The sequence below is a fragment of the Ziziphus jujuba genome, chromosome 5 (genome assembly GCF_031755915.1).
Source record: "Ziziphus jujuba cultivar Dongzao chromosome 5, ASM3175591v1".
NCBI lineage: Eukaryota > Viridiplantae > Streptophyta > Magnoliopsida > Rosales > Rhamnaceae > Ziziphus > Ziziphus jujuba.
The window spans coordinates 10,401,977-10,428,273 of NC_083383.1; the positions used below are offsets into that span (position 1 = coordinate 10,401,977).

A 26,297-nucleotide genomic window follows, 5' to 3' on the forward strand; every position below is an offset into this window, starting at 1 on the left:
AAAACATAACTACTATGGTAATACTTCTTGTGTTTTTAGTAATCAATAACATTTATATTTTGGATAATTATAAATTATTGTTTAAGCTTTAATTATTTGAGACTATTAAGGACGTGTTGGTTAGTTCTTCCTAATGCTCATAACAAAGGTACAAATGTCTAAATAAGTGTTTTAGGAAATTTTTTTTTTATTTTTTTTAAAAAGGCATGCATTCGTTGAATGTATTTGTTAATATATGGCATAATATGGTTAATATAATCTCCATAACAAGTGTTATAATGGAAAGAATTATTGTTATTAAATACCTATGTTTATCCAATACAGGTTGGAATAATAGACAAATAGATAATAATTTATAAAAGGAGTTGTGAAAAACAATAATTTAGGATGAAATAACCAATAAATTTAAACAATATATTTATTAAAATGGTTATGAAAAAAAATAAATTTTAAAAATTTTAATATATTACAATACTCAAATTAGAACCGTAAGCAAATATGACACTTATAAATATGAAAAACAGTTGTAACCATAGTTGAATCTTCATACCACATCTATCAAATAGTTTTGACATATATCAAAACGAAATGAAATAGCAAATCCAATTGCATGTATGGTGGAGGTATTTAATTCTGTTAATAAATGTATATAATTTTGTATCTAATTTTTTGCGTTGAAACTTTTTTTTTTTTGGTTGAAACTTTGTATCTAGGTTATTATGCCTTGTTGTATAATATATAATAACATTAAAATCTATTTCTAAAAAAAAAGAAAAAAGTAACATCGAAATGTTTTGGCATTCAACTCTTTCTAATTGATTGATATGTGTAATTTGTTTATTTTTTTATTTTTATGTTTGTGGTGATTTACAAACTTTGATGCTTCTAAAAAAGTAATTATTATTGTTATTATTATTTTTTATCACTGGATTGTTAGCCTCAATTTGATATTAATATTTTATAAAAAAATTAATATTAACATACAACAAGTAACAATTTTTTTGGCAAGTTTGTCACTGCCAAAGATAAATAGAAAAGGGTTTACAGTGTAACGGTAATAATAAACAACCACACTGCCCAAAAAACGACGCGAGAGAGATTGTCGTGGTGTCATTGTGAAGTTCATATTTTCATAGTTCCAGCAAAACAGTTTGGTGTCTGACGTCGCTTTTCCATCATTCTTTCTCGTTTCTGATCCACTTTCCCGATAACCTAACGGTCATTATCATTCACAGCTTTCACCATACGAAACTAATTCATAGGTCCCTGGCGACGCTTAATCAGACATTCTTTAAACTCACAGTTCCAGAAACTGCCATTTATAGCCCCATTTTCCGAAGAACCAAACAAATATAGGGGGAAAAAAAAAGTTAGAACCAGTGAACACTTCAATTTTACGGCGACTCCAATGTCCTGAAACCCAAAACCCTAAGTTTTTTCCTTGCAGATGGACAAGGAAACGGAAATTCTCTCTCGCCTAGCCGCGAATCACCTGTATTTGGCCCAATTCGAGCCTCTCCGAGCGATAATCCTCGCTCTCCGAACCCGAAACCCCGACGTCGCTCTCGCCGTACTTCAAACCATTGTTGCTCAATCAGGTCGGTTCGAGAACATTCTATGGTCGCCCTCTTGCCCTTCCCCATCGGCCTTAACGTACTTGTCAACTCTCGAACTCTTACAATTCGATAACGCCTCGTCTTCATGGAGCTTCGATCCCGAAACGCTGCGATTGCGCGCGGAGTTCTTGCTACTAGTGCAGAGCTTGATCGACCGGGCATCGGAAAGTCTACGAAAGAATTTTGATTTGGAGAGCATAGAGAAAGAAAGAGAAAGAGATGCTTTGGGTGAAAGCGAGAGTGTTGAAGAGCGAGCAGAGTTGCTGGATAAGAGCGAGGATAGAAGTGAGGATTTGAGGGATGCAAATGGTGAATTGGGAAGCTGTGTAGGGGTTTTGGATGGAATATTAGAGTTGGGAGTGAAGAGGCTGAAACCAGATGCAGTAGTAGTAGGTGATACTGACAACGACGATGGAACTGAAAGACGACCGGCTTCTTCTTCCGACGTCGTTTTGATCGAGGAAACCAAATTGATGTGCTTGAAGAGGGTGATTTGGGAGCACGCAGACGTTTTTGATGCCTTGTGTTTGAATATAGAGAGGCAAGTGAAGGGGTGGGAGGGTTATGATTCTTCAGGTTTAGCGTTAACAGTTCAGAGGGATGAGAATGTGAGAGTGGATTCTTCCGAGGAGGAGGATGTTAAAGCTCTTGGCCTGATACAGAGGATTGTTCAAATTGCTCATTTAGATGCAATGAAGGACTCTGTGAAAGAGGGCAATGTGGATGGAGCCATTTCCCACATTCGTTTTCTTCATCTTGATCATGGAGTGGAGGAGTCTGAGTATCGGTATGTCCATTGAAGTTTATTTTTCTTAATATGGGTGAAATGTTATGGAAGTAAAAGAAATTCTTATTGAGGGTAAAGAAATCTATTTTTCACACCAGTACCATAGTATGACATAATTTATTGTTTGCATTTCCGCTTCAATGCAATAGGGTTTTTGTTTTTGTGTTTCTTCGTTTACAAGTTTTTATCTTTGTTTGGTCTTACGTGTTTTAAAAGTTCGTTTGCGGTATGCAGCTTTTAGGATAGGGTTTTAGCTACCTTGCTAGGTTTCTGGTTTGATTGAAATATGAATGTAGGGGGATTGGTTCAGGTCAGGAATACCGGTTTTGAACTTAAATTTATGTATGCTAATAATATGTTTCCAGATCCTCAGGAGTCATTCCTGGTGTTCTGATGTGAGATAAGAAGTAGGCGACGTCATATCCTCGGCTAATTTTTGACAGGCTATCTCTTCCTTGAATATTATTAATTTTGCGCTTTCACTTGCAAGCCTGACACTGTAAGGGTTGTTCTTTTCCTGCATTTTCCCTCAATGAGTTTGATACAATAACTCTTTCCTCCAGTCCCCTTCAGGTGTGGAAGAATGTCCGCCAACGTTGGTCCACACCTGCTAATTAATCTTCTTTCCTCTTAAACTCTCACATTAAAACATAAGTATTGAATAATTAGAGTTCACCATAGGAGATACGTACTGAACAATGAGCTTTTCATGGGGGCTGAGATCTGATTGATGCTTGAGAGTTGTAAAGGGAAGTTGGATGTGCAGAAACTCTGAGGATGTAATTCATCATCTCCAGAATTTTTTTCTTGTTGTCATAAATCTAGGATGCAGTTTACATTTAATGTAGATAATTCTTACAATTTGTTGTATCATTATGGTCTTTTTTTTTTTCCTCTCTTAGTTATATTTTTCTTCAGTGAAGTGTCTATTGCAGTTTATCATCTGTATCCCATATGTGGGTTTCATAGATTTGGTTGAGTTTGATTCATGATTTAGACCAACTTTAGAGATCAAACAAATGGTGCAAGACACTTCTAGAGAATCATAAAGTAATAATTCCTCCAGGCGTTTGCATGGTGAGATCGTACCAATGGTGCGAGATGCTTCTTGAGAATCATAAAGTTTTAAGAATTCCTCTAACGTTTCCCCCTCAATATCGTTAACTGAGAACTTCTTCCTCTGTTAATTTTAGGATTTATATCTTATAGAACTTCTAAAGAATCTCCTCAATTAGTGGTATCATATATTCTGTCAGATTTGTTATATTGGAAATCCGAAATCATAAATTTGTTGAAAAGGCAGCAAGAAGGCTCTAAATAACGAGTAGAGATAACTTTTTTCTTTTAGTGAGTATAATCTGCATGAGGTTCATATTATTTTTTAATGTGGTGATGCTTATCTTTCTGGCTGTTGATAAACTTAAAAATATATTTTGCGTTCTTTTATTTCCATTTGGATGTTTAATTGCTTTCTTTTTTTATTATTCTACAGCTTAGTGTTACATGATCTCCTCAAGATGGTTTCTCTCGGAAGGGAGGGATATGGAGATTCTTGGAGTGCCATGCGAGAAAAGTTGCTGTTGATATATGTTGCATCTCTTTCATCAAATTGCAGACATCTTATTCAAATTATACAGGTAATGTTATATATCTAAGAATGAGGTTATGATGAATTCTTGGCCTGGAATGGTTTACATCACGGTATCATGCCAATATTTTGCAGCATTCTAATTTTTCTTATAGATGATATGGTAGAAATTAATCTGAGCAAAATGAAGAAGAGGACTATCTTTGTCCTGGAGTGGGGTGCTTTTGTCATGCAAATACTTTGTCCAAGCATTCCTAGGTAGTGTTGTTTCACATGCAATAAAACTTGGTGGGGTCATAGTAATTTGGTTAGTTTGTACTTTTCATGTTTGTAAGAATTTGGGAGGCCTTTGCTTTTGAATGAAATAATGCCCAAGCATACCTATGTTTTTTGAACTGGTTAAGGTTGTCATAGAGTAGGTATATCAGTGCTAGCCATTACATTGGATTTCATGCCTGCATTTTTAGATGCTAATCTTGGAAGTACCAAAAGGAGGTGCATACAGGTTCCTAACAGGTATATGTCTTGTTAGAATCTTAATTATCTGTTGTTCCTTATGTCTGAAGCCAACGGTCAACAATCTGCTTGAATGTTTTAAAAACTGGCCATTAATTTTCAAGATTTCCAAGCATATGACTGATTTTCTATTATTCTTATGGGGTTCTGCAATTTATAAAGTTAAACGCTTCATCTTTATGTGTATGTTTTAAACGGTTTATTTAGCTCACAAGGTGGTTATGTGCAGGTTCTTCAAGATGAGTTGCTCTTGCAAGAGATAGAGTTGTATAGATGTCATGATAACAACCAGATTCCACCCCCTCTCCATCGTTTTCAAAGTTATGTTGTAGACTTGAAACCTGATATAGATTTATGCGATAAAAAGTCTTTTGATGCTGCAGTCGGTTTTTGCATGGGAGACATGTATCATTATGCTCGTGTTTCTGGATTACATATTTTTGAATGTGTCATGGATACTGCCCTGTCTGCTGTGAAGAGGGAGCAGTTTGAAGAAGCGAGCAATGTATGTGTCCAGTTTTATGTTTGAATTAGATATGTGAGTATGACATTGATAGTTCTCATTACATTAAATATCTGTCCGGTTTTATGTAATTTTAATAGAAAGATGTTGCTTCATCAATGTGACAGGTTCTTTCATTGTTTCCCCGCCTTCAGCCCCTGGTAGCTGCCATGGGTTGGGATTTATTGTCTGGGAAGACAACAGCACGAAGGAAATTATTGCAACTTCTATGGACAAGTAAGTCACAAGTATTTCGGCTGGAAGAATCTTCTCTTTATAGTAATCAATCAAATGAGGTACTTCCTATTTTGTTGAAAGTGTTACAGTGATACAGTTTCTGGTATTAAGTATTTGTAGTCAAAAGAAATGTATGATTTGACTAGTTTCTCTTCAACAGATATCATCTGTGGAACACCTTTGCGATACTTTGTGTTATCAGCTTGATCTTGCCTCTTTTGTTGCCTGTGTCAACTCTGGTCGATCATGGAATTCAAAATTCTCGTTAATGTTATCTGGGAAAGGGCAAATAGCTTTTGGAAGTGAAGATGCTCAATCAGACTCTTTTGTCGAAAATTTTGTGTTAGAAAGACTTTCATTTCAAAGTCCTCTTAGGGTAAGCCGTAGGTACCTTATTCACTGAAATGCTACATATCCTGATCTATCTACCTGAACTATATATTCACTTGCCTGGTGGTATTATTACTTATTTGACACAATTTCCTTGTTCCATTGGGATGTTGAATTTTGACAGGATATATTTTCTGTAGGTATTGTTTGATGTTGTTCCAGGCATAAAATTTCAGGATGCTATCAAATTGATCAGCATGCAGCCATGTTCTTCTACTGCAGCATCCTGGAAGAGGTGTGTGGGCATATACCTAATTTAGACAGTCATTTATTGTGAAGGGAAATTGCACTTGATTCCGTTAAATTTACATGTTATGGCCATATGTTTGGTTCAGTTTGAGTATGCATTTCCACTTCTATCTGTGGGAAGTATTTACTGCTTGCTGGTGGTTCTGTTTCTGTTTGCTCTGTCTTGTATGTCAAATGAAAATGCATTCTTATTCCGTTGTCAATTATTGTTTTCAAGGAAGGAATACCTGGTTTTATAAGAAATTATACATATTCTCCTCTAAGGAGTTGGTTTCATAAATTCTAGAGTATTGGTTTTGAAACTGGTAAATGACAGTTGCAGACAGGTGTGTCCAATCTTGAAAAAGATGTATGCTTTGGATTCTTCAAACATTCAGCTGTTTTCTTGTCTTGACAATAATATTGGGTTTATGCATGAAATCAGGATAAGATTTCTACTAAATATAAGCACGCAACTATCTGGTCAAACTGTTCTAATTTCTCCGTTTCTTTCTTGCTTTTGGTAGATTGCAGGACATTGAACTTATGCACATGCGTTATTCTCTGGAATCAGCAATTCTTGCACTCGGAGCAATGGAAAGGAGTACGGCACATGAAATAGAAAGTCATCATCAACTGGCCTTTCATTATTTGAAGGACTTGCAGAGCCACTTGGAGGCTGTCAATAACATTCCACGGAAGGTTGTCTGATTGCAATTCGGTGTCTACTATCTTTTGCAATATAAAGTACCTTTTGGGTGGTTAAATCTGTGGTTTTCTCAATACCCTCACATGTATGCTTTGACAGAAGTTTAACATGTTTTGCATGGGATACAAACTATAGAAAAGTCACAATAGTTTCTTTTATTTTAATAGGAAGTGACAATAATTGTCTTACATAACGCATCAAACTCTGGTGCTTGGAATTCTGTAATATGTGTGGTATCATCTTCAGCTTCTGCAAATATATTATATCAAATGCTATAAACTTTTTAGTAAAGTAGCCATCGGTAAAAATTTCTGCTGTTTATGTTGGTGTTCTTGTGTAAATATATATATATATATATAGATATATCTGATGTAAGTCATAATTTGTTTAATGATGCAGATAATGATGGTGAATGTTATAATTTCACTTTTACATATGGATGATTTCTCTCGTTATTTGGGGCAAAATGCTTCACCAGGGAGCTCCTCGGAATCATCCCATACATGTGCTTGGGAACATACTGATCTCTCTACAGATGCAGGGGGAAATAAATTGGTCATGTCTTTCACAGGGTTGCTACTTGAGATATTGCGTCATACTCTTCCTTCATCTGTTACTGAACTAGAGAATGCTTCCAATGATGGCTTATCTGTGGGTGGAAGACAGGCATTAGAGTGGAGAGTATCCACTGCTAATCGGTTCATTGAAGAGTGGGAATGGCGACTGTCCATTTTGCAGCGTCTTCTTCCATTGTCTGAACGCCAATGGAGATGGAAGGAGGCGTTGACGATATTACGTGCAGCCCCATCTAAGCTCCTTAATCTGTGAGTTTTTACTTGTCAAGAAATTGATATTTTCAATTGGTTCTTTACACAAATTTGTGTTATGAATTTATTCATTCTTAAAGTTCTTATTTGCTAGTTGCATTTTGCTTCCAATTGGAATTTACATTCTTTTAAATGTAGAGGTTTGCTTATAACCTTGAAGACATGTCTATGTTCCTAAATTCCATATTTTGGATGTTAACAAAGTGGGGTTAATTATTGCTGTATGTCAATTTTTGTTTACAAATTTTAAATTCCAAGAGATAGAGAGGTCTAAACTCCACTTGCAGGCTAGTTACAAAATAAATATTTATTTTTTAAAGTACAAAATAAATAATTCATTTGAAGTTCTTGTGAACCAAAAACTTGAATTATTTAATTTTCCTTTGCTAAATCTCTTATGTCTAACTGTTAGCGGGATGATTTGCCCCTAAAAATGATGAAGAGCCATTGCTGTTTGTATGATGTCTTTGAGAGGAGATCTACATGTAGCTAACTCAAAATTCTTGCATCAATTGACCACTCTATTAGTGGTTGAAACTTCATAAAATAGCTGTGGTCTAACCTTCCTTAGTTTACTTGAATGTGATGTAGGACAGATAGGGAAAGAAAGAAAATAGAAAAGAAATAGATAGGATTCTAGTATCACACTAGATTGATTTTAGGAATCACTCCCAAAACCCTAGGCATCACACCTAAGTTTGTTTTGCATCACACAAAACCAGAGAAAATAATCTCATAAAATTCTTGTAATATTGATTAACTGCTCCAAGAATTACAAAGAACACTATTTATATTAAAATCATCTAATAACATTAGGAAACTAAAATAATAGGAAACCTAGTTACATAAGGAAACTAATAACATTAAGAAACTGAAAACAATAGGAAACCTAATTAAATAATAAAATACTCTAATTAAAAATAGGAAACTAAATTAATCTACTAAAATCCTTGAAGATCCCAAATAAGCCCATCTTGTCCTAGATCATGCCAAATTAATGTTTGGGCCTTAGAATCTGTTTTTCCTCTTCTCTGATAAGTTTTCAGAGGTTGTTTCCATCTTGCATCAGAATGTTAGCTCAATAAGGAATAAAATTGATGGAATGATATTTGTTGTATTTAGTATGTAGAAAAATTGGCTTGTCCAGGAGAATATAGTAATTAATTATCAATAATTTAATGATATTCTTTACTTTGCAGTTGTATGCAAAGAGCAAAGTATGACATTGGAGAAGAGGCAGTTCATCGCTTTTCATTATCTGCAGAAGATAAAGCTACCCTGGAATTAGCTGAGTGGGTAGATAGTGCTGTCAGAAGAGCATCTGTATGTTTTTGAATCTTATATCATATACCTTTGTTTTACCTGTTCTTCTTCTGTTTGTTTTATTTTGTTTTTAATTTTCTAACCTATTCAGTCTTATGAGGTTTACTGTAATTGCAAATCTTTGGTTGTTAAGTAACAGTGCACTGAGCTTACAGAAGAGTTTCCTCTTTGCCTTTCACATGAGAATAATATTTTTCCTTGAGTTTTGGGATATTATTTGCTCAATTTGTTTCCGAGTTAGTTCTCCACATTTAGGGGCTCAATCCCTGTGCACCACTGAACATTGGACTATAATTTTACAAGGTGGTCGTTTGAAGGTTGACTGGTTTTGTGAAGACTATAAATCCATGCAGGACTGTTAACTAACACCGTAAAAAAGATTAAATTACTAGGTACCTGTATTTGGTGATTACAGACTGTTAAAATTACCATCAAGCCAAGCGCAGGAGTATCCAGTAACTTGATAGGAAGTGGGTTTCACATGTGTAGAACAGTTAATTATCAGAAATGGAGTTTAGCAAGATTTGGACCTAAGAATAGATGGAAACTAGCCTACGATACCATATTAAATTACTATCAATACCAAAAATTTAATATGATAAAGTGGACCTAACTATATATTTCAAGCTGACACAAGACATATTTTAATACAGGCAAATGGAATTTAAGATAGGCTTATGGTTGAGTTAAACTGGTTTAAAGAGTTGAGGATTGTAGCAGCTCATTTTGTCTGGAGTTTAAGTGGAATTTTACATAAAGTATAATATATCTTGATGGCTGCTTTTCATACTGTGTTCTGTTCCAAGTCTTGAGTAAGGGATTAGAAAGCCCATAGTCTCTCTTTTTTCACCTTCCCCTAAGGAGAATGTAAAGTTATTAAGTACCATTTATATGCAGCTTATTGTGTACATATACTATACATGATTTTAAGGTGTTACTGAGCTGCATATTCATTTATACTTTTATCAATTCCTGTACCAGACCCCACTTTTTCCTTAAGTATTTTTAGGGTTGGACTTGTGTTTTCTCTGTTTCGTGTATCAATGTTTTCAATGGAATGTCTACATTTTTTTTTATTGGCTATTCTAGGTAGAAGATGTGGTGTCTCGGGCTGCTGATGGGACTTCTATAGTACAGGATCTAGATTTTTCCTCTTTACGCTCCCAGTTAGATCCTTTAGCTGCTGTAAGTGCTTACATCAGTTCTCTGTTCTCATATTGTGAGTTAAAGTGTCAAGCAGTTTCATGGTAATTTTTATTAATTATGTGCTGATATTGTACTTATTACCTGTCAGATTCTTCTTTGTATTGATATTGCTGCTACTTCTGCACGGTCTGCAAAGATGTCCCAGCAACTTCTGGATCAGGCAATGCTTTTAAATATCTTGGAAATTACAAGAATATGCTTAATGCTAATTGTTAATGCAAAGACTTATAAATTATAATTATATGTGAAGTTTATGGTCATGCTTGTCAATAGGAAGTGTTTTTTTTTTCCTTATGAATAATTCTCTTTTTGTTTTCTTTTATTTTTAACTTTTTTCTAGTGCTTCTTTGTAAATCCTATAAATCTCAGGAACTTTTTTTAATGACATTTAAATAACGCAAGTTATCTTGAGTTCTAAATTTCTTTTTTAAGAAATTAAGTCGACATATTCAAGTTTGTTCTTTCCTTTTAAGTACTGAGTGAGGGCTTCAAGCTAAACCAGCTTCGTCTTTGCCATTATTGTTATTGATGTACTGCAATGGCCATCTGTGGGCCTTTGTAATATGCAACCTTATGGTTAGTAAGATTTGAGTTGTGACTAATGCAAACTTCTATTTTCAAAAGAAAGTAAACTAGTTTTGTTTGCCAGTGATGGATTTATTTTTATGGGGATAAATTTGTTTGTTATACTCCATCTGTTTTAAGTACATCCAGAACTGTTGTTTTCCCATGTACTTATAAATTTTTCAGTTCTCTTCTCCATTTTTTTTAAAATTTACTGACTATTTCATTTTTCTTGCTAGTTATATGGTTAGAAGTGCTTTGTTTCTCAAGTTTGCATCAATTTATGTTGTATGCAGGCTCAACTTATGTTATCTGAGATTTATCCAGGTGCTTCCCCAAAAATGGGCTCTAATTACTGGGATCAGATCCTTGATGTAGGAGTTATTTCTGTTTCAAAAAGAGTCCTTAAGCGTCTGAATGAGTTCCTGGATCAGGTAAGATATTAATTGTCTTAGTGGGACTGAGTTATATATAATATATAAGTCATGAAAAGCTGGCCTGACTTTAATTATGAGGACATTAAATCTTTCTTAAATTTACTGATTGGTGGGTGTTCATCCTGAACTACATTGTTGCCATAAAAGTTCTATTGCCAGACTCTTGCATTTTTCTCTTTGGAAGAGTCAAATGGTGGCTAAAAGTTAAAAAGAAAAGGATAAAAAAGGTACAAGGGCCAGAGCAAAATTCCAAACCATCTTCCTTTGCGACCTTATATTATCCCATCAATATGAAAAATTTGGAAGGTGGACAAGGATATTCCCAATGCCAACATTGAGGATACCCACCAGACCTGAACAATAGGTATAGGGGTATGGTTTAAGTTAAGAGAATTGTTTTGTTCTACATATACAATGCAAGTATAAGATATTTCCACTTCCCATGCTTTCCTTTTAATATTAAAACCACTGAACAACGAAAAATGGTTAGAAAAGGGGGAGGGTTGAGACTTACACCAAGGAAAGTGCTGAAAAAGTGATGAAGGTTTTATGGGAGACTTATGTTCACAAAAGAGATGCTTTTGCTGAACTTAATCTCTGGTGTTTTCCCTCTTTGTTTTGCCACTTTTTGGGCTCTTTGTGAATAAATTTTTTTAAGGAAAGAAGTGAAGTAGAAAGAGAGCAAGAAACATTTTTTTCAGCATAGTTTTGTGACGAAGCTTGAGGTCTATGGAAGCAAGTATCATTATAGTGTGTGGTTTAAATTAAAAAGATTAATAATCAAGACTTGGGATGGTGGATGAAGCTTCTTCATTGATCAATGCAATGAATAAAACCTTAAGTGCAGAGTTAGACTGCTTTTTAACATTTAATTTTGTGAGCCTTAAATAGAATTATATTCCTCGTCTTGCTTCTGGGTGTGCAAGACTTACTGATGTTTATGAACACTAAAATAACTAAATTCAATATTATATTTTGATGTTTAGTAGAATCATTTACGAAGTTTGGAAGGTGTGCAAGACTCTGCAATATGTAATTTACTTCTTTATTGATCCCACTTTCTACTCCTCTAGGATAACCCTTCAGCACTTCAGGCAATCCTGTCTGGGGAACTTATTATCAGTTCACCAAAGGAATCCCATCGACATGGACAGAGAGAACGTGCTCTTGCTATGCTACATCAGATGATTGAAGATGCTCACAAGGGAAAACGACAGTTTCTAAGTGGTATATTTTTCTTCTTTCCTTCTTTGTTTGACTTTTCTTTTGGGAGTAAGAAGGGAGTGGATGGGACTATGGCAAAGGATTGTCTACGCAAGATGTATTAATCTTATGTAGGTAAGCTCCATAATCTTGCAAGAGCTGTGGCTGATGAAGAAACAGAACCAAATATTCTTAAAGGGGAAGGCACATCTGCTGAACAAAAGGTCCTTCCTGATTTTGACAAAGATGGTGTTCTTGGAATTGGGCTGAGAGCTGTCAAACAGAGGTCTTCAAGTCCAACTGCTGGAGAAACAAGTGTGCAGCCTATTGGTTATGATATGAAGGAAACTGGGAAGAGATTATTTGGCCCAATAAGTACCAAGCCTACAACCTATCTTTCACAGTTCATTCTCCATATTGCTGCAATTGGAGACATAGTTGATGGAACTGATACAACTCACGATTTTAACTTCTTCTCTCTTGTGTATGAGTGGCCTAAGGATGTAAGACTCTTTATTTTCTTCATTGACATGTACATGTTATGACATTTAGTTTTCTTGCAGTTGTTCTAGTTCAAGCTTCTTTCTTGTTTTCTGGTTGTCTAAAGAATGGAAATATTTTTAGATGCTTCTTTAATTTCATGAAGGGAATATGTAGAACTAAATTTAAGAATTCTAGAAATTATAAAGGGATAATAAACAGCACAAAGTACTGTGGTAGTGCTAAGTTAATAGGCCAGAGTTTGAACCTGCTCTGACAGCAAGCACGTTACTCTGAAGCTCAGGAAATGTCTAAATGTGTTTTTGCATATAGATGTTGTGTAGGATTTACTCCGAACTTTGTACATTTCTTTTTAGAACTCATATATAGTTTTACAATCTTGTCCAGTGATTTAATCAGATGATTGGTAGGAGGATACACATTCTACTCATAGTGTATGTTTGTATTCAAATAGAAGCTCTAATATGTGACCATCTTTGGTGATTCATGGCTTGTTTAACCTTTACTGATATGTTTGACTCAAACTTAATAATAGCAGTTGTTGCTTTTGGGTTTCTTTCCACTTATCACAGATGTATTATTTCATTTTTGTTATGCTGTGCAGCTTCTAACTCGTCTTGTGTTTGACCGAGGCAGCACTGGTGCTGCTAGCAAGGTGGCTGAGATTATGTCTGCTGATTTTGTCCATGAAGTGATTTCAGCTTGTGTACCTTCAGTCTATCCTCCACGATCTGGTCATGGATGGGCATGCATTCCTGTCATTCCTACCTCCACTAGGAATAGTGCAGAAAATTTAGTATCCCCATCTTTTAAAGAAGCCAAGTCGAATTCTTACAGCCGTTCCTCAGTAATGCCTGGAATCCCTCTGTACCCTCTACAATTGGATATAGTAAAACATTTGGTGAAAATGTCTCCAGTAAGGGCTGTCTTAGCATGTGTTTTTGGGAGTAGCATTTTATCTAGTGGTAGCGACTCTTCACTGTCGACCTCGTTGAATAGTGGATTGGTGCAGGCACCTGATGATGATCGATTGTTTTATGAGTTTGCTCTTGATCAATCAGAGAGGTTGCTTGAAATCCCTGGAAATTATTTGTCTTTTATCTGATTATCGTATAATTTCCAACTTCCAATTTCTATTTTGATATTTAGGTTTCCAACTTTAAACCGATGGATACAAATGCAAACTAACCTTCATCGAGTGTCAGAGTTTGCGATAACTACTAAGCAAACTTCTGATAGTGGCGATGTTAAAGCTGAAGCAAGAACTGCTATTAAGAGACTTCTCGAGCATGATAGTGATACGGAGTCTGAAGTTGATGACATTGTTGGTAGCGGTAATATTTCAGGAGCATTACCAGAGCTCAACAGCCAAGGAGGTGCAGCTTATGGAACATGGCGTGATTCTTCAAAATCTGAACTTGATAATTCAGTTTTCCTTTCTTTTGATTGGGAGAATGAAGAACCCTGTGAAAAGGCAGTAGAGCGGTATTGCCGATAATTCTTTCTCTTCTCTTGACATTTCTTTCTCAGTTGCCTTCTTTGGTCACTTCTTATGTGGTTGTTTATGAATTTCATGTGTGCTTCATTATCACCTTGAAATCTGAGGCACAATGAGTATCACTAGGTTAATTTGTTCTCAGGAGGCATACTTTCGTAAGTATATTCTTGGAGATGTTCCAGTATAAGGGTAAAAGATTTGGCCTTAGGAAATATCAGAGATTAAATAAAAAATTAACAAGGAAACGTCAATGTATATTTGAAGGAATGACATCTTTAGGTTCTAGTAATCTAAGTTTGAGTTTTTCAGTTTCTTCAATTGTAGTGGTGAATAATATATTAATGCCCATTTCAGAATTACATCCTGTATTTTCTTGGGTGTTTTGGACTAAGTGCTTAACATAATACTTAGCATTTTTACTTTGTTTTATCCTTCTTAAAGACCAGTAGTGTTTGCATCCATGTGTTGAAAGGTTTCAGTGCTTACTGTAACACTTAGCATTTTTTCTTTGTTTTATCCTTCTTAAAGACCAGTAGTATATGCATCCATGTGTTGAAAGGTTTCATACTTTCAGGATTTAATATTTGTTCTTATACTGACAATTGAAATCAACACACTATCAATTGATTGGTCTTCTGTATCAGATTGATTGATGAAGGAAAACTAATGGATGCTCTTGCACTTTCTGATCGCTTTCTACGTAATGGAGCCTCAGATCAGTTACTGCAGCTGCTCATTGAGCGTGGGGAAGAGAACCAATTGATCTCTGTTCAAACTCAAACTTATGGAGGCCATACCATCTGGAGTAGTAGTTGGCAGTACTGCCTACGTTTGAAGGATAAACAGCTGGCTGCTAGACTTGCTCTCAAGTATGTTAGTGGTGAATGCTAATTGTTAATAATATTAAACATTTTTGTATAACAACTTTTTTTACTGATGCAGTTTCTTAAATTTGTGGAGAAAATCTCTCTTTGCCTAGATACAATTTACCATTTGAGCCTTTAAACTTCTTTACAGATAATCTTGGTTAACTAATATCTTTTGGTGCTATAAATCATCTTACAATCTGTTCTTGAAAACTTATTTACCTTTTATTTTAATTTATGGATTTTCCTATAGATGTAATATGAAATCTCTTAAGTTTTATTAAAATAATGCTTGTATTGTATATATAGATGTTAATCTCGAATCTTGGAAAATTTTTTCCCAGGTATATGCACCGATGGGAGCTTGATGCTGCCTTGGATGTTCTTACCATGTGCAGCTGCCACCTGCCTCAGACTGATCCATTAAGGAATGAGGTTAGTGTTTTAATCTTATTAGATGTGTATGTCATATTAGCTTGACATACATAGTTGAACCACTTGCTATCAGCTTAGTCTATGGGATTGATGGTAATTTAACATTTATAGTTCACTTAACCATTCTGCCTATCTATATTTTTGAATATTTTACTTGCTTTTGCATATGCTTTTGAGATAATGATATAATCTTTTTGAATGATTAGGTTATGCACATGAGACAAGCTCTACAGAGGTACAGCCACATACTAAGTGCAGATGATCGTTATGGCAGCTGGCAAGAGGTTAAAATTCTGTCTGCTTTGTTCACTGAAATGAAAAGTGAAAATGACCAAACATATTTATGTCATACTCGAATTGCTAGAATTTGTCTTTTCATAGTTTTTTGTTATATGATAAAATTCATTTATCTTATTATTTCTTTTGGAGATCAGGTTGAAGCAGAGTGTAAGGAAGATCCTGAGGGTTTGGCTCTTAGATTAGCTGGAAAGGGAGCAGTTTCAGCTGCTCTAGAGGTGGCTGAAAGTGCAGGATTATCAATAGATTTGCGGAGGGAATTGCAGGGCCGTCAACTTGTGAAACTTCTTACTGCAGATCCCCTCAATGGTGGAGGACCAGCAGAAGCTTCACGGTTTCTTTCTTCACTACGTGACTCAGATGATGCCTTGCCAGTTGCCATGGGTGCGATGCAGCTGTTACCTAATTTACGATCAAAGCAACTTCTTGTAATTAACTGTCTTATTTGGCCTCTGATTTTAGATATCCAATATATTTATGTTTTTGATGGGGATTTAGATATCTGATTTTGAGGTTATGTATATTGGCGGCTTATAATATTTCTTGCTCATTTAATTTTGACTATTTTTTTTTTCTTACTACTATGAAGGTTCACTTCTTCTTGAAGCGGAGAGAAGGGAATCTTTCAGATGCGGAGGTTTCCCGACTTAACTCGTGGGCATTAGGTCTTCGTGTTCTGGCTGCCTTGGCATTGCCTTGGCAGCAAAGATGCTCTTCCTTACATGAACACCCGCATTTGATATTAGAGGTTTTGCTGATGAGGAAACAACTGCAATCTGCTGCCATGGTTTGATACTTTCTTAAACTTTTAACTGTAACTGGTGATTTTTTTATTTAGTTTTCTTTCTTGATGTGGGCTTTGATGCCCTTTGTGTTATGACATGAAAGGCATAATCCTTTGCTTCATGGTTTGTCCTCTTCCTCATCCTGCTATTTATAAGGTTTTGCATATGTTTGCTTATGTGGTTCTTTTTACTGATACTTGTTCACATTCTTACATTACAGATTCTTAAAGAATTTCCTTTGTTGAGAGACAATAATGTAATTATAGCATATGCTGCTAAAGCTATCACTGTTAGTATTAGCTCTCCTCCAAGAGAGCATCGGGTATCCGTTTCAGGATCGAGACCAAAGCAGAAAATGAGAGGTGGACCTGTTAGGTCTTCTTTTACTAGCAGCCTAAGTAACTTGCAAAAAGAGGCTCGTAGAGCATTCTCTTGGGCTCCGCGAAATACTGGAGACAAGACGGCCCCAAAAGATGCCTACCGGAAAAGAAAGAGTTCTGGATTGACACCATCTGATAGAGTTGCTTGGGAGGCAATGGCTGGGATTCAAGAGGATCATGTTTCAACTTATTCTGTTGATGGACAGGAACGTCTTCCTTCTATTTCGATTGCTGAAGAATGGATGCTAACAGGGGATCCAGCTAAGGATGACACTGTCCGCATATCTCACCGATATGAAAGTGCCCCTGACATTACTCTCTTTAAGGTACAGTAGTAAACTGGTTTACTGAGTTTTGGTACCATCACTTGGAAGTTGCAAAATGTGTAACATAGTATTTTCAGTGTTCACATATGTTTAAGTTTTGGGTGGTGCATATGTATTTGTTTCTGTTGTTTAAGCATTCAATACATTTTGATGCAACACTTGTTACTAATTAGAGTTCCCCACTCTTTTCATGTTGGGTTTTCTCTGTACTAATTTTACTGGTTAGTTGTTATGTTACTAAGGTGTGGTGTGATGTAGGATTAACACTTTAGGTGTAGAATTTTTATATTTTAGTTTTCTTTTTAAATTTTAAGACTCTACAGGAGAATCCATAAGTAAATGTCTAATAGGCTGTAAATCTTCATGAAAGCAACTTTACCAATACATGTGTATCCCTGTACTAGTTTCTGGATGAACTTAACCTCTGGTTTGGAAAATTTTCATACCAAATTTCAGGTTTATGTATCAGTACAGAAGAGGGTGTTTGTGTTCCACCTTCTTCTGTATATGATGATTTTGTTATTATTATTATTTTTTTTTTCACACTGTTGTGGTTCTGCTGATGTTTTTGGTTCCTGTTTGTAGGCCCTGCTTGCTTTATGTTCTGAGGACTCGGTATCTGCCAAGAATGCTATGGATTTGTGTGTTAATCAAATGAAGAATGTTTTGAGCTCCCAACAGTTGCCCGAGAAAGCATCAATGGAAACAATTGGTCGAGCATATCATGCCACTGAGACATTTGTGCTGGTATGCCTTTACCAAGCCCTGTAAATTCATATAATGGTTACCCATCACTTTTTAGATATTGTGATAATGTAGTGGTTCCAATGCTGTGGCCAAAAAAATAAAAGGAGATAAAATCTTAATTATTTTCTGGCATCACCTGCAAATTGTCATTGTCCAGTCTCATATCTGTTTATGTAATGCTTACATATTGCATAATTGTTCCTATGACATCTTCTTGCAGGGACTGTTTTATGCTAAATCCTTGCTGAGAAAGGTTGTTGAAGGAAATGATTTCTCAAGTAATTCTGAAAGAGGTAGGGATGCTGATGATGCATCCTCAGATGCTGGTAGTTCTAGCGTGGGAAGTCAGTCAACAGCTGAGCTATCAGAAGCTCTGTCACAGGCAGACATTTGGTTAGGACGTGCTGAGCTTCTCCAAAGCCTTCTAGGATCAGGAATTGCTGCTTCTCTAGATGATATTGCTGATAAAGAGTCATCTGCCCGTCTTCGTGACAGGCTGATTGTGGATGAACGGTATAGCATGGCTGTTTATACTTGCAAAAAGTGCAAGGTGAATTTTTTAGCCAAACTTTCCCGTGATTAATACTACCTTTTTGTTTGAATAATGCTTAGCATATGAATATGGACTTCTCTCAGATTGATGTTTTCCCTGTGTGGAATGCATGGGGACATGCTTTAATTCGGATGGAACACTATGCACAAGCTCGTGTGAAATTCAAGTAAGTTAAACTTGTTATGTGCTTAGATTTTCTGTTCTTATTGTTTGATAAAGAATAGCAGAGAAGTTTTATGGAATCTCTGTTCTTCTCTCTTTCAACCTCTCTTCTGAGGTGTGGGTGCTGATTGATGTTATTTATTATTGGTTATTCAATGGTTTTCAGGCAAGCTCTTCAGTTGTATAAGGGTGATCCTGCACCTGTCATTCTAGAGATAATAAATACAATTGAAGGAGGTCCGCCTGTTGATGTTTCAGCTGTTCGTTCTATGTAAGATGGTTTGCTGCTTTCAACTCAGAATATCTACATATATTTTGGCATCATAATTCATTTTCAGTTGTTAATGATCTAGAAGTTGAATTAAAATATTGACTTCAAACCTATGACAGGTTTAAAAGGTTTTTTGTTTTAATGTACTTATGCTAGTAATGGACGGTTCTTTTCATTTGCTTGTCAATATATAGAATCTGAAATATGTAAGGTATACTGCAGGTATGAACATTTGGCTAAAAGCGCCCCAACGATCTTGGATGATTCTCTTTCAGCTGATTCATATCTCAACGTGCTGTACATGCCATCTACATTTCCACGTTCGGAGAGATCTAGGCGGTCTCTAGAATCTTCAAATAATAATTCTGCATATAGTTCAGAGTTTGAAGATGGACCTCGCAGCAACCTGGATAGTATTCGATATGTTGAGTGCATTAACTATTTGCAAGAAGTAAGATTTAACTTCATCCTTACCTACTCAGGCCAACAATTGGTAGACATGTTAACTATGCATGTCTGACTCTGGACTGACTAGTTTTTCCATGTATGGATTTTGCAAATTATATTTCTTTACTTTACCTAGATATGAACATATACATACACAAGCTAAGGAACAATTGATATATATTCTAATACAGAGATGTAGAACCTTCTCCATTTTCCTATTTCAATTCTATTCTTTGTTTTCAACTAGGAACAAAAATTTGATGGCTTATTCTGTTACATTTATTTGTTAATGTTCTATAGTTATTGATACCTGAAAGAAGTCTATTCTCACCCTTCCTTGTGTGCTCTAGTTATTAGTCTCTTATTCATGTGTCAGGTTCTTGGTATTTAAACTTTAAATTCATTTGCAGTATGCACGCCAGCATTTGCTCAGTTTCATGTTCAAGCATGGTCACTACAATGAAGCTTGCATGTTGTTCTTTCCTCCAAATGCTGCTCCCCCACCTCCTCAACCATCAATGGTGGGAGTGGCAACCTCATCTTCTTCCCCTCAAAGACCGGATCCTTCGGCAACTGATTATGGGACTATTGATGATTTGTGTGAACTATGTGTTGGTTATGGAGCAATGTCATTTTTGGAGGAAGTGGTATCAACAAGAATGTCATCTGCAAATCCACAAGATGTAGCGGTGAACCAATATACAGCTGCAGCTCTTTCCCGTATTTGCATCTATTGTGAAACGCATAAGCATTTCAATTATTTGTACGAGTTTCAGGTAAATTTCTTTTATGCGTTGATGACATTCTATCTTTCTCTCTCTCCGAATATCCATTCAACATGGGCTATTTTAATAATCTTACAAATACCATATATGGAAATATTAGATTTCTTTTTTTGATTGGTGCTTGAAATCTCATCGTCATAGACATTGTCTTTCCAGGTTTTGTTTAAGGATCAGTCGTGTGTAGTCACTAAAATTTATACAATGGTTCAGGTTATTAAAAAGGACCATGTTGCTGCTGGACTTTGTTGCATTCAACTGTTTATGAATTCTGCTTTGCAAGAGGAAGCTATCAAACACTTGGAACATGCCAAGGTATGCACTTAGTTATTGTTCTTGGACATGTATGTATGTATGAATAGCCATCAAATGAAAATAGTTCATACTCTCTGTGGTTGTGCATGAACTCTGTGCATGTAGATACAAGTGTTTCAGTTGCTGCATCAGCTGCTCTGTTTCTGTACCTCCTTTTCCTAATAACCATCTTCCATTTGGTTGTAGATGCATTTTGATGAAGGGTTGTCAGCACGTCACAAAGGTGGTGACTCTACTAAGCTTGTCACTAAGGGTGTTAGAGGAAAAAGTGCCTCTGAGAAGCTCACTGAAGAAGGACTCGTCAAGTTTTCTGCTCGGGTGTCAATCCAGGTAACTGCATTAATGATGGTTTTTTTTTTTTTTTTTTGGGTCTTGTTCTTTCATTTTCTTGTAGTGGGGGCCGGGGGAGATACCTCTAGTAAAATGAAATTTCGTGCATGCCTCTGAGCAGTATGCGTTTTGGGCATGTCTTTGTGTGTGTTCTGCCAAGTGTATGGCATATAAAAAAGAATTGTGTTTGCACTACATAAGAATGTGCTTGTTCATGGTATATACTAAAGCCTATATGCGTGTAGTCTTTGCTCACTTGCACAACAACAAATGATTCTAACTTGATTGTTGTCATTTAATTTTTTCAGTTTCTTTTTGGTAATTATATTTATTACTATAATAGTATATAAAGTTGTCAAAATTATGGCCAATAACTATGATATGTACATGTCTATGGTTTATCTTTTGAACAGGGGGTACATGATAATTCAATAAAACTGAAGTATTGTACATTTTCTGCATTAGTGTCTCTGATATGTAATTTACTTTTCTTCCTGAAACTAAAATCGAAAGACTGAAATTTCATGCATTCGTAATTGACTGTTTTAATCCACCCCTTTGCGTATTGTATTAGCTTCATTAGTTTTAACCTTTCATGGTTTGTGTGCTTATGGTATAGGTGGAAGTTGTTAAATGCTTTAATGATTCAGATGGGCCACAGTGGAAACACTCTCTTTTTGGAAATCCAAATGATCCAGAAACATTCAGGTTTGTGCCATTAATTGGTAGTCATATATGAGAAACTTTATGCTAAATTGTTGTAGATAGATCTAGCTTATTTTGAATGTTTTCATATTATATATGCTTCACATCAATTTTATGTGCATTGTGTAACGTATTTAGACCATGATCTAAGAGAATTCCTTCACAGGGCCTATATTTAACTTAGTTGTTGAAAGAGTTCTTGTTAAGTAATTAAACAAGGGCTATTGTTACCCTTGCCAGACATTGGCCATTCAAATGTTCGGTAATTCCACAAATTTCTTATAATGCTACTCTTGTTCAGAATGGTAAAACTTTATCATTTTGTGATCTTTCAAGAAAGCTCAGAATAGATATTTATTTTATTTTGCTTGATTGGGTTTAGGGTGCTTTAAACTCTACACCCCCCTACCCACCCACCCCCCCTTCTTACTTTGTCATATAGTTCTCATTAGGTATTTGATATTATTTCAGAGGCTCATTCTCTGTCTTCATTTCTTTGCAGGAGGAGGTGTAAAATTGCCGAGACTCTTGTGGAAAGGAATTTTGACTTGGCTTTCCAAGTGATTTATCAATTTAACCTTCCAGGTAGCCAAATAATTGATTTCTTGACTGAAACTCTGTATTTTGTAAAGTGATATGTATAATTATATTTATCTTCCCATAACTTGCAGCTGTGGACATCTATGCTGGTGTAGCTGCATCACTTGCTGAGAGAAAAAAGGGCAGCCAATTGACGGAGTTCTTTAGAAACATAAAAGGAACAATTGATGATGATGATTGGGATCAGGTAACATGATTACATTCTCTTTGACTTGTGTATACACTATAATAGGACAAGAAAAACAAGTGAGCCCAAAATGTATATCAAGTTAAGAGCAGTTGTAGTTTAAACACTTATGTGTAGATCCACCCATTAACAGAGGATGGAAATTGGGCCTTAACACATGCAGAATAGTTTATTAACGTAATTGGTACTTAGTAAGATTCAAACACAATACCATATACTTAAATAAAAATACCATGTTAAGTTACAACTGTTCTTGAATTTTAAGCAGTTAGGAAGTGAGCCCAACAATCTGAACAAAGTTGACAATAGGAGATAATAGTTTTAACAAATTGCTTCTTTTTTTGTTATGATAGCAAGTTGGAAAATTGTTTTCCTTGGCCATTATTTTTGGATCCCAATGATTTCCCTGTCTAGATTCTGCATGGAAATTACTTGCATTTCCTCTTTCTTTTCTTCGTTTTAAATGGGTGTGCCATTCAGCTGAATAATACATGCATTTTGGATCGTGTAGGTCTTGGGAGCTGCAATAAATGTATATGCTAACAAACATAAAGAACGCCCTGATCGTCTAATAGACATGTTGACCAGCAGCCACAGGTATATAGTTTATTTGCTTTTGGTTATATGTAACTATCTAGAAGTTTATGGACCATGTAGCAGATCATAGGTGAAAACTTGTTCTTTATCATACGTTGACATGCTGATTTCATACATCACATGCATAAGTTATTATTGTTACCAAGTCTTAATATAGATTATTGACCAAGTCCAAAGTTGATAGACTTAGACACTCACAATTAGAAAAATCTCACTGGTTTAATGAGCCTATAATTGTTCCCATTTCTTAATACAAATTTTGTTGGCTTCTATGCATGTTTGTCTTTACATGAAGTATATTTGAAACTCAGTAATTACTGAATGGTACAATTTCATGATTTGTGAATGAGCAACATATAAAGCATTTATTCAAATGATCTACTATTTTCTTAGTTACATTTTTCAGTAATCTGTTTTAGTTTTATTGTATAAGATACTTCCAATTAACAGAAGGCTGTTTAAGTATATCTGAGTTAATTCAGTTTTTTTATTAATTCACTTCATTGTTTCAAGATTACCTCATGATGAATCTAAAATGTTTTTACTTTATTTTTTATTTTTTATTTTTTTTCTTCGTGTTCTTATGTTTTATCTTTTCGTATTTTCAGGAAAGTTTTAGCATGTGTAGTCTGTGGTCGTCTAAAAAGTGCATTCCAAATTGCTTCTCGCAGTGGAAGCGTAGCTGATGTTCAATATGTGGCTCATCAGGTTAACCATCCTTTCTTTGGTGCTATTTCCCATAATTATAAATTTCAACAAGTGGGAGTTGCCACAAATATGGTCGAGTTTATTTGTAGCTCCTGATTTTGGGTTTCTAGTTGGAGGCTTGGAGCGGGGTTTTTTTGTTTGAACTGTTTTGTTATGCAACTTTGGAAGATGAGGTTCATGTGACTGTGAAACAGGGATCCTTAAAATTTACATCATGCAGCCTTGTATTTTAACTACTATTGAGTTTTTTTTTTTTTAATCAGAAAAAGGGCCTTGTATAAAAGAGTGGAATAGAGTTGCTGTCAGCTGAGCTGCAGCAGCCCTACGTAGGAACCCTGGCCATCAAGGCCTTTTTGACATTACCTTATGGCTTATAGAGCTTTGTCAAAATGACACAAAATGACATTCATGATGTTTGCCACTACATTAAGCAGAAGGTTGGTTATCTTCTCTAGTGGCAGAGGTAAAGGGCAGGTTCGATGTAGGTGTGGTGAATTCCTACTCTAGCATAGCCAAATGGAGACCCTTAGTGAACTTTGATTTGGAGTAAATGAGTGACAGTTTTCCTTGCTGATCAGCAACAGCAAGGGTTTTGCTACCTCAAATATTGTGGAGTATTTGTGTTTCTACACTGTTTAGAGTACATGTCAAAATGAAGTTTACTGGGCCAAGCTCCTGACCCAAGAAAGTGTCTAGGATCATTTAGCACCATCTTCCGTATTGACCACTATTGAGTGGTACACCTTGAGTGTCTGCGAAGTGGTGCCTCGACTTACTGGCCTATTAGATGGCAGTCCAACATGAGGGGAATGAGGCTGCCACAGGATCAGCATTGTCCTTTGATATGCTGTCTTTGGGTTTAAATCTATACTTAAGCAAAAGTTTTTTCTTTTTTTCATTCTTATTCTGATTCTGATGTACTCCTTGTGCCAACTCTATTGCAGGCATTACATGCAAATGCACTCCCTGTGCTTGATATGTGTAAACAATGGCTGGCTCAGTACATGTAATTTTTTCCTTTGGTGAAACTGAAGCTCTGCTGCAAGCTCATCTTAACCAATGTAAATTTTCTGGTAATTTTGCTGCTGCATCAGAGACGATTTTTGTTTGATTGAATCACAGTTAATGTAAAATAATGTTTTGCCATTGTAAATTTTTCTAGTAATTTTCCTTGTAGGCTGCAATCTTATGTTTGTAGACGCGTATATTTATTTTTTATTTTTCCCATCTTCATAATTTTTTATTTATTATACAATATATAAATATATATATGGTTTATTTTTATTTTTATTTTTATTTTTGTCTGTTTTTGAAAGTATAATACTTATGGTTCGTTACTTGATGGTTAAACGTATCCTTGGTCCTTTTCATCGTAGAGGAGCAGTGGTATGGAATAGTTCAATTGGCAATGATGATTGGTGTTAAAACTTAGATCCTTCGAAGGTTTGGCAATAAAATTCTCTTCCCCAGTTTATGGTGGTTGGATGCTTTGACGGTGATCAAGGAGATTACCTCAGCTTAAGAGCCTGTGGAGGCTGGAACTCTCAGATTCGCCATTCGTCATTCTTAGTATCTGATCTTGACTTACTCGTTTCAGCTGGAAGTTTTTGTGGAATTCAAGGTCTTCATATGCCCTTGCATCAGCTTCAGCAAGGAAATCTTTATTATCTGCTTGTACCTTTTCTTTTGATGGTGGTAACACTTCCTTTTGAATATGTCAAATGTGGCTCTTATGGATAAATTTGGAGGTGGTTTTTCTTTGTAATCCGCGTTTCTAGCGGTTTCTTTTGGGCTTAACGCATTGCTTTTTCACCAAAAAGAATCAAAACATTGTGGTGCATGCTAAAGCATGTGATATGCAAAACTAGTTTGGATGTATATATATATATATATATATATATTTTGGTAACTGTCAGTTCAATAAAAGTTGAAAATTTTTCCTAAGAAAGGGAAAACAAGCATTTGTTATTTTTTTGGTAACTTTCGGTTCAATAAAAGTTGAAAATTTTTCCTAGTGAAGGGAAAACAAGCATTTGTTATTTTATAAGAATATATATATTAAAAGTTAGAAAAGACTTGAGAGTCATGAAATAAAATAGGTTTTAGAATTTTTATTTTATTTTAATTAGATATGAAAAATACATGGTTTGTAAAAATAAGCATTATTTTGATTATTATATATATATATCCAATTTTTTTTATCAAGTCAACGTGATCGTAATTCAACAAAAAAAAAAATAAATAAATAAAACATGACAGTAGTGCTTGGTTTAAGAGATTGACTAATATATGCTAGTATTATTATTATTATTTTATCTCCATGCAGAAACTCATTTTTTGGAAAGAAGTGGTTGGATCCTATATGGATATGATTCATTTTGATGACTTATATAACAGATAAGCAAAATGCAAAAGGGTGTTTAATAAAAAGGATTACCTTTTTCTTCAAATATTTTTGAAGGTTGCATCCAAAGTATTCCTATTCAATTATATTAAAGGGTGTATTCTATCAAAAGTTTAATGGATTTGAAATGAGTTATAGATTTTAAAGGATTTGATGGATTGTAATGAAATTTCATAGATGTCATAAAGAATTTATAAGAATCCAATTAAATTTTTGGGATTAAGATTGAATTTTATATTGATAATTTTTTTTCACAATTTCAATATTA

At 35.2% G+C, this 26,297-nt stretch overlaps 1 protein-coding gene across 8 annotated transcripts; it reads left to right on the forward strand.

Moving 5' to 3' along the window:
* Positions 1-1,130: 1,130 nt before the first annotated feature.
* On the forward strand, positions 1,131-25,525 carry LOC107411162 (uncharacterized). 8 transcript variants are annotated; one of them, XR_001580853.4, is made up of 37 exons: positions 1,131-2,403; positions 3,896-4,040; positions 4,737-5,012; positions 5,138-5,305; positions 5,407-5,622; positions 5,777-5,871; positions 6,392-6,566; positions 6,973-7,397; positions 8,600-8,723; positions 9,813-9,908; positions 10,018-10,089; positions 10,790-10,927; positions 12,004-12,157; positions 12,269-12,636; positions 13,239-13,699; positions 13,784-14,119; positions 14,777-15,001; positions 15,343-15,433; positions 15,640-15,717; positions 15,868-16,158; positions 16,320-16,517; positions 16,736-17,221; positions 17,807-17,968; positions 18,189-18,518; positions 18,605-18,687; positions 18,850-18,954; positions 19,177-19,405; positions 19,812-20,177; positions 20,397-20,498; positions 20,685-20,828; positions 21,448-21,536; positions 22,036-22,118; positions 22,205-22,320; positions 22,832-22,917; positions 23,526-23,625; positions 24,570-24,698; positions 25,002-25,525. XR_001580853.4 is itself a non-coding variant. In XM_016018701.4 (36 exons), the coding sequence occupies exons 1-36, from the start codon at positions 1,448-1,450 to the stop codon at positions 24,633-24,635; spliced, it is 7,635 nt and encodes a 2,544-aa protein (XP_015874187.3). In that variant the 5' UTR covers positions 1,131-1,447; the 3' UTR covers positions 24,636-24,915. The 8 variants fall into 8 exon arrangements, 3 of the variants coding, with proteins under 3 accessions (XP_015874187.3, XP_015874188.3, XP_015874189.3); XR_001580854.4 differs by having other exon boundaries at positions 25,010-25,525; XR_007241569.2 differs by having other exon boundaries at positions 24,570-24,686; positions 24,971-25,525.
* The last annotated feature ends 772 nt before the right edge of the window (positions 25,526-26,297 follow it).

Bases quoted from the DNA above. Each gene is read 5' to 3' on its own strand.
- LOC107411162 (XM_016018701.4), top strand. From the start codon at position 1,448: ATGGACAAGGAAACGGAAATTCTCTCTCGCCTAGCCGCGAATCACCTG. The intron at 15,718-15,867 runs GTTAAAATTCTG...TTTGGAGATCAG, and splicing joins GTTATGGCAGCTGGCAAGAG to GTTGAAGCAGAGTGTAAGGA. The intron at 22,918-23,525 runs GTATATAGTTTA...TCGTATTTTCAG, and splicing joins ATGTTGACCAGCAGCCACAG to GAAAGTTTTAGCATGTGTAG.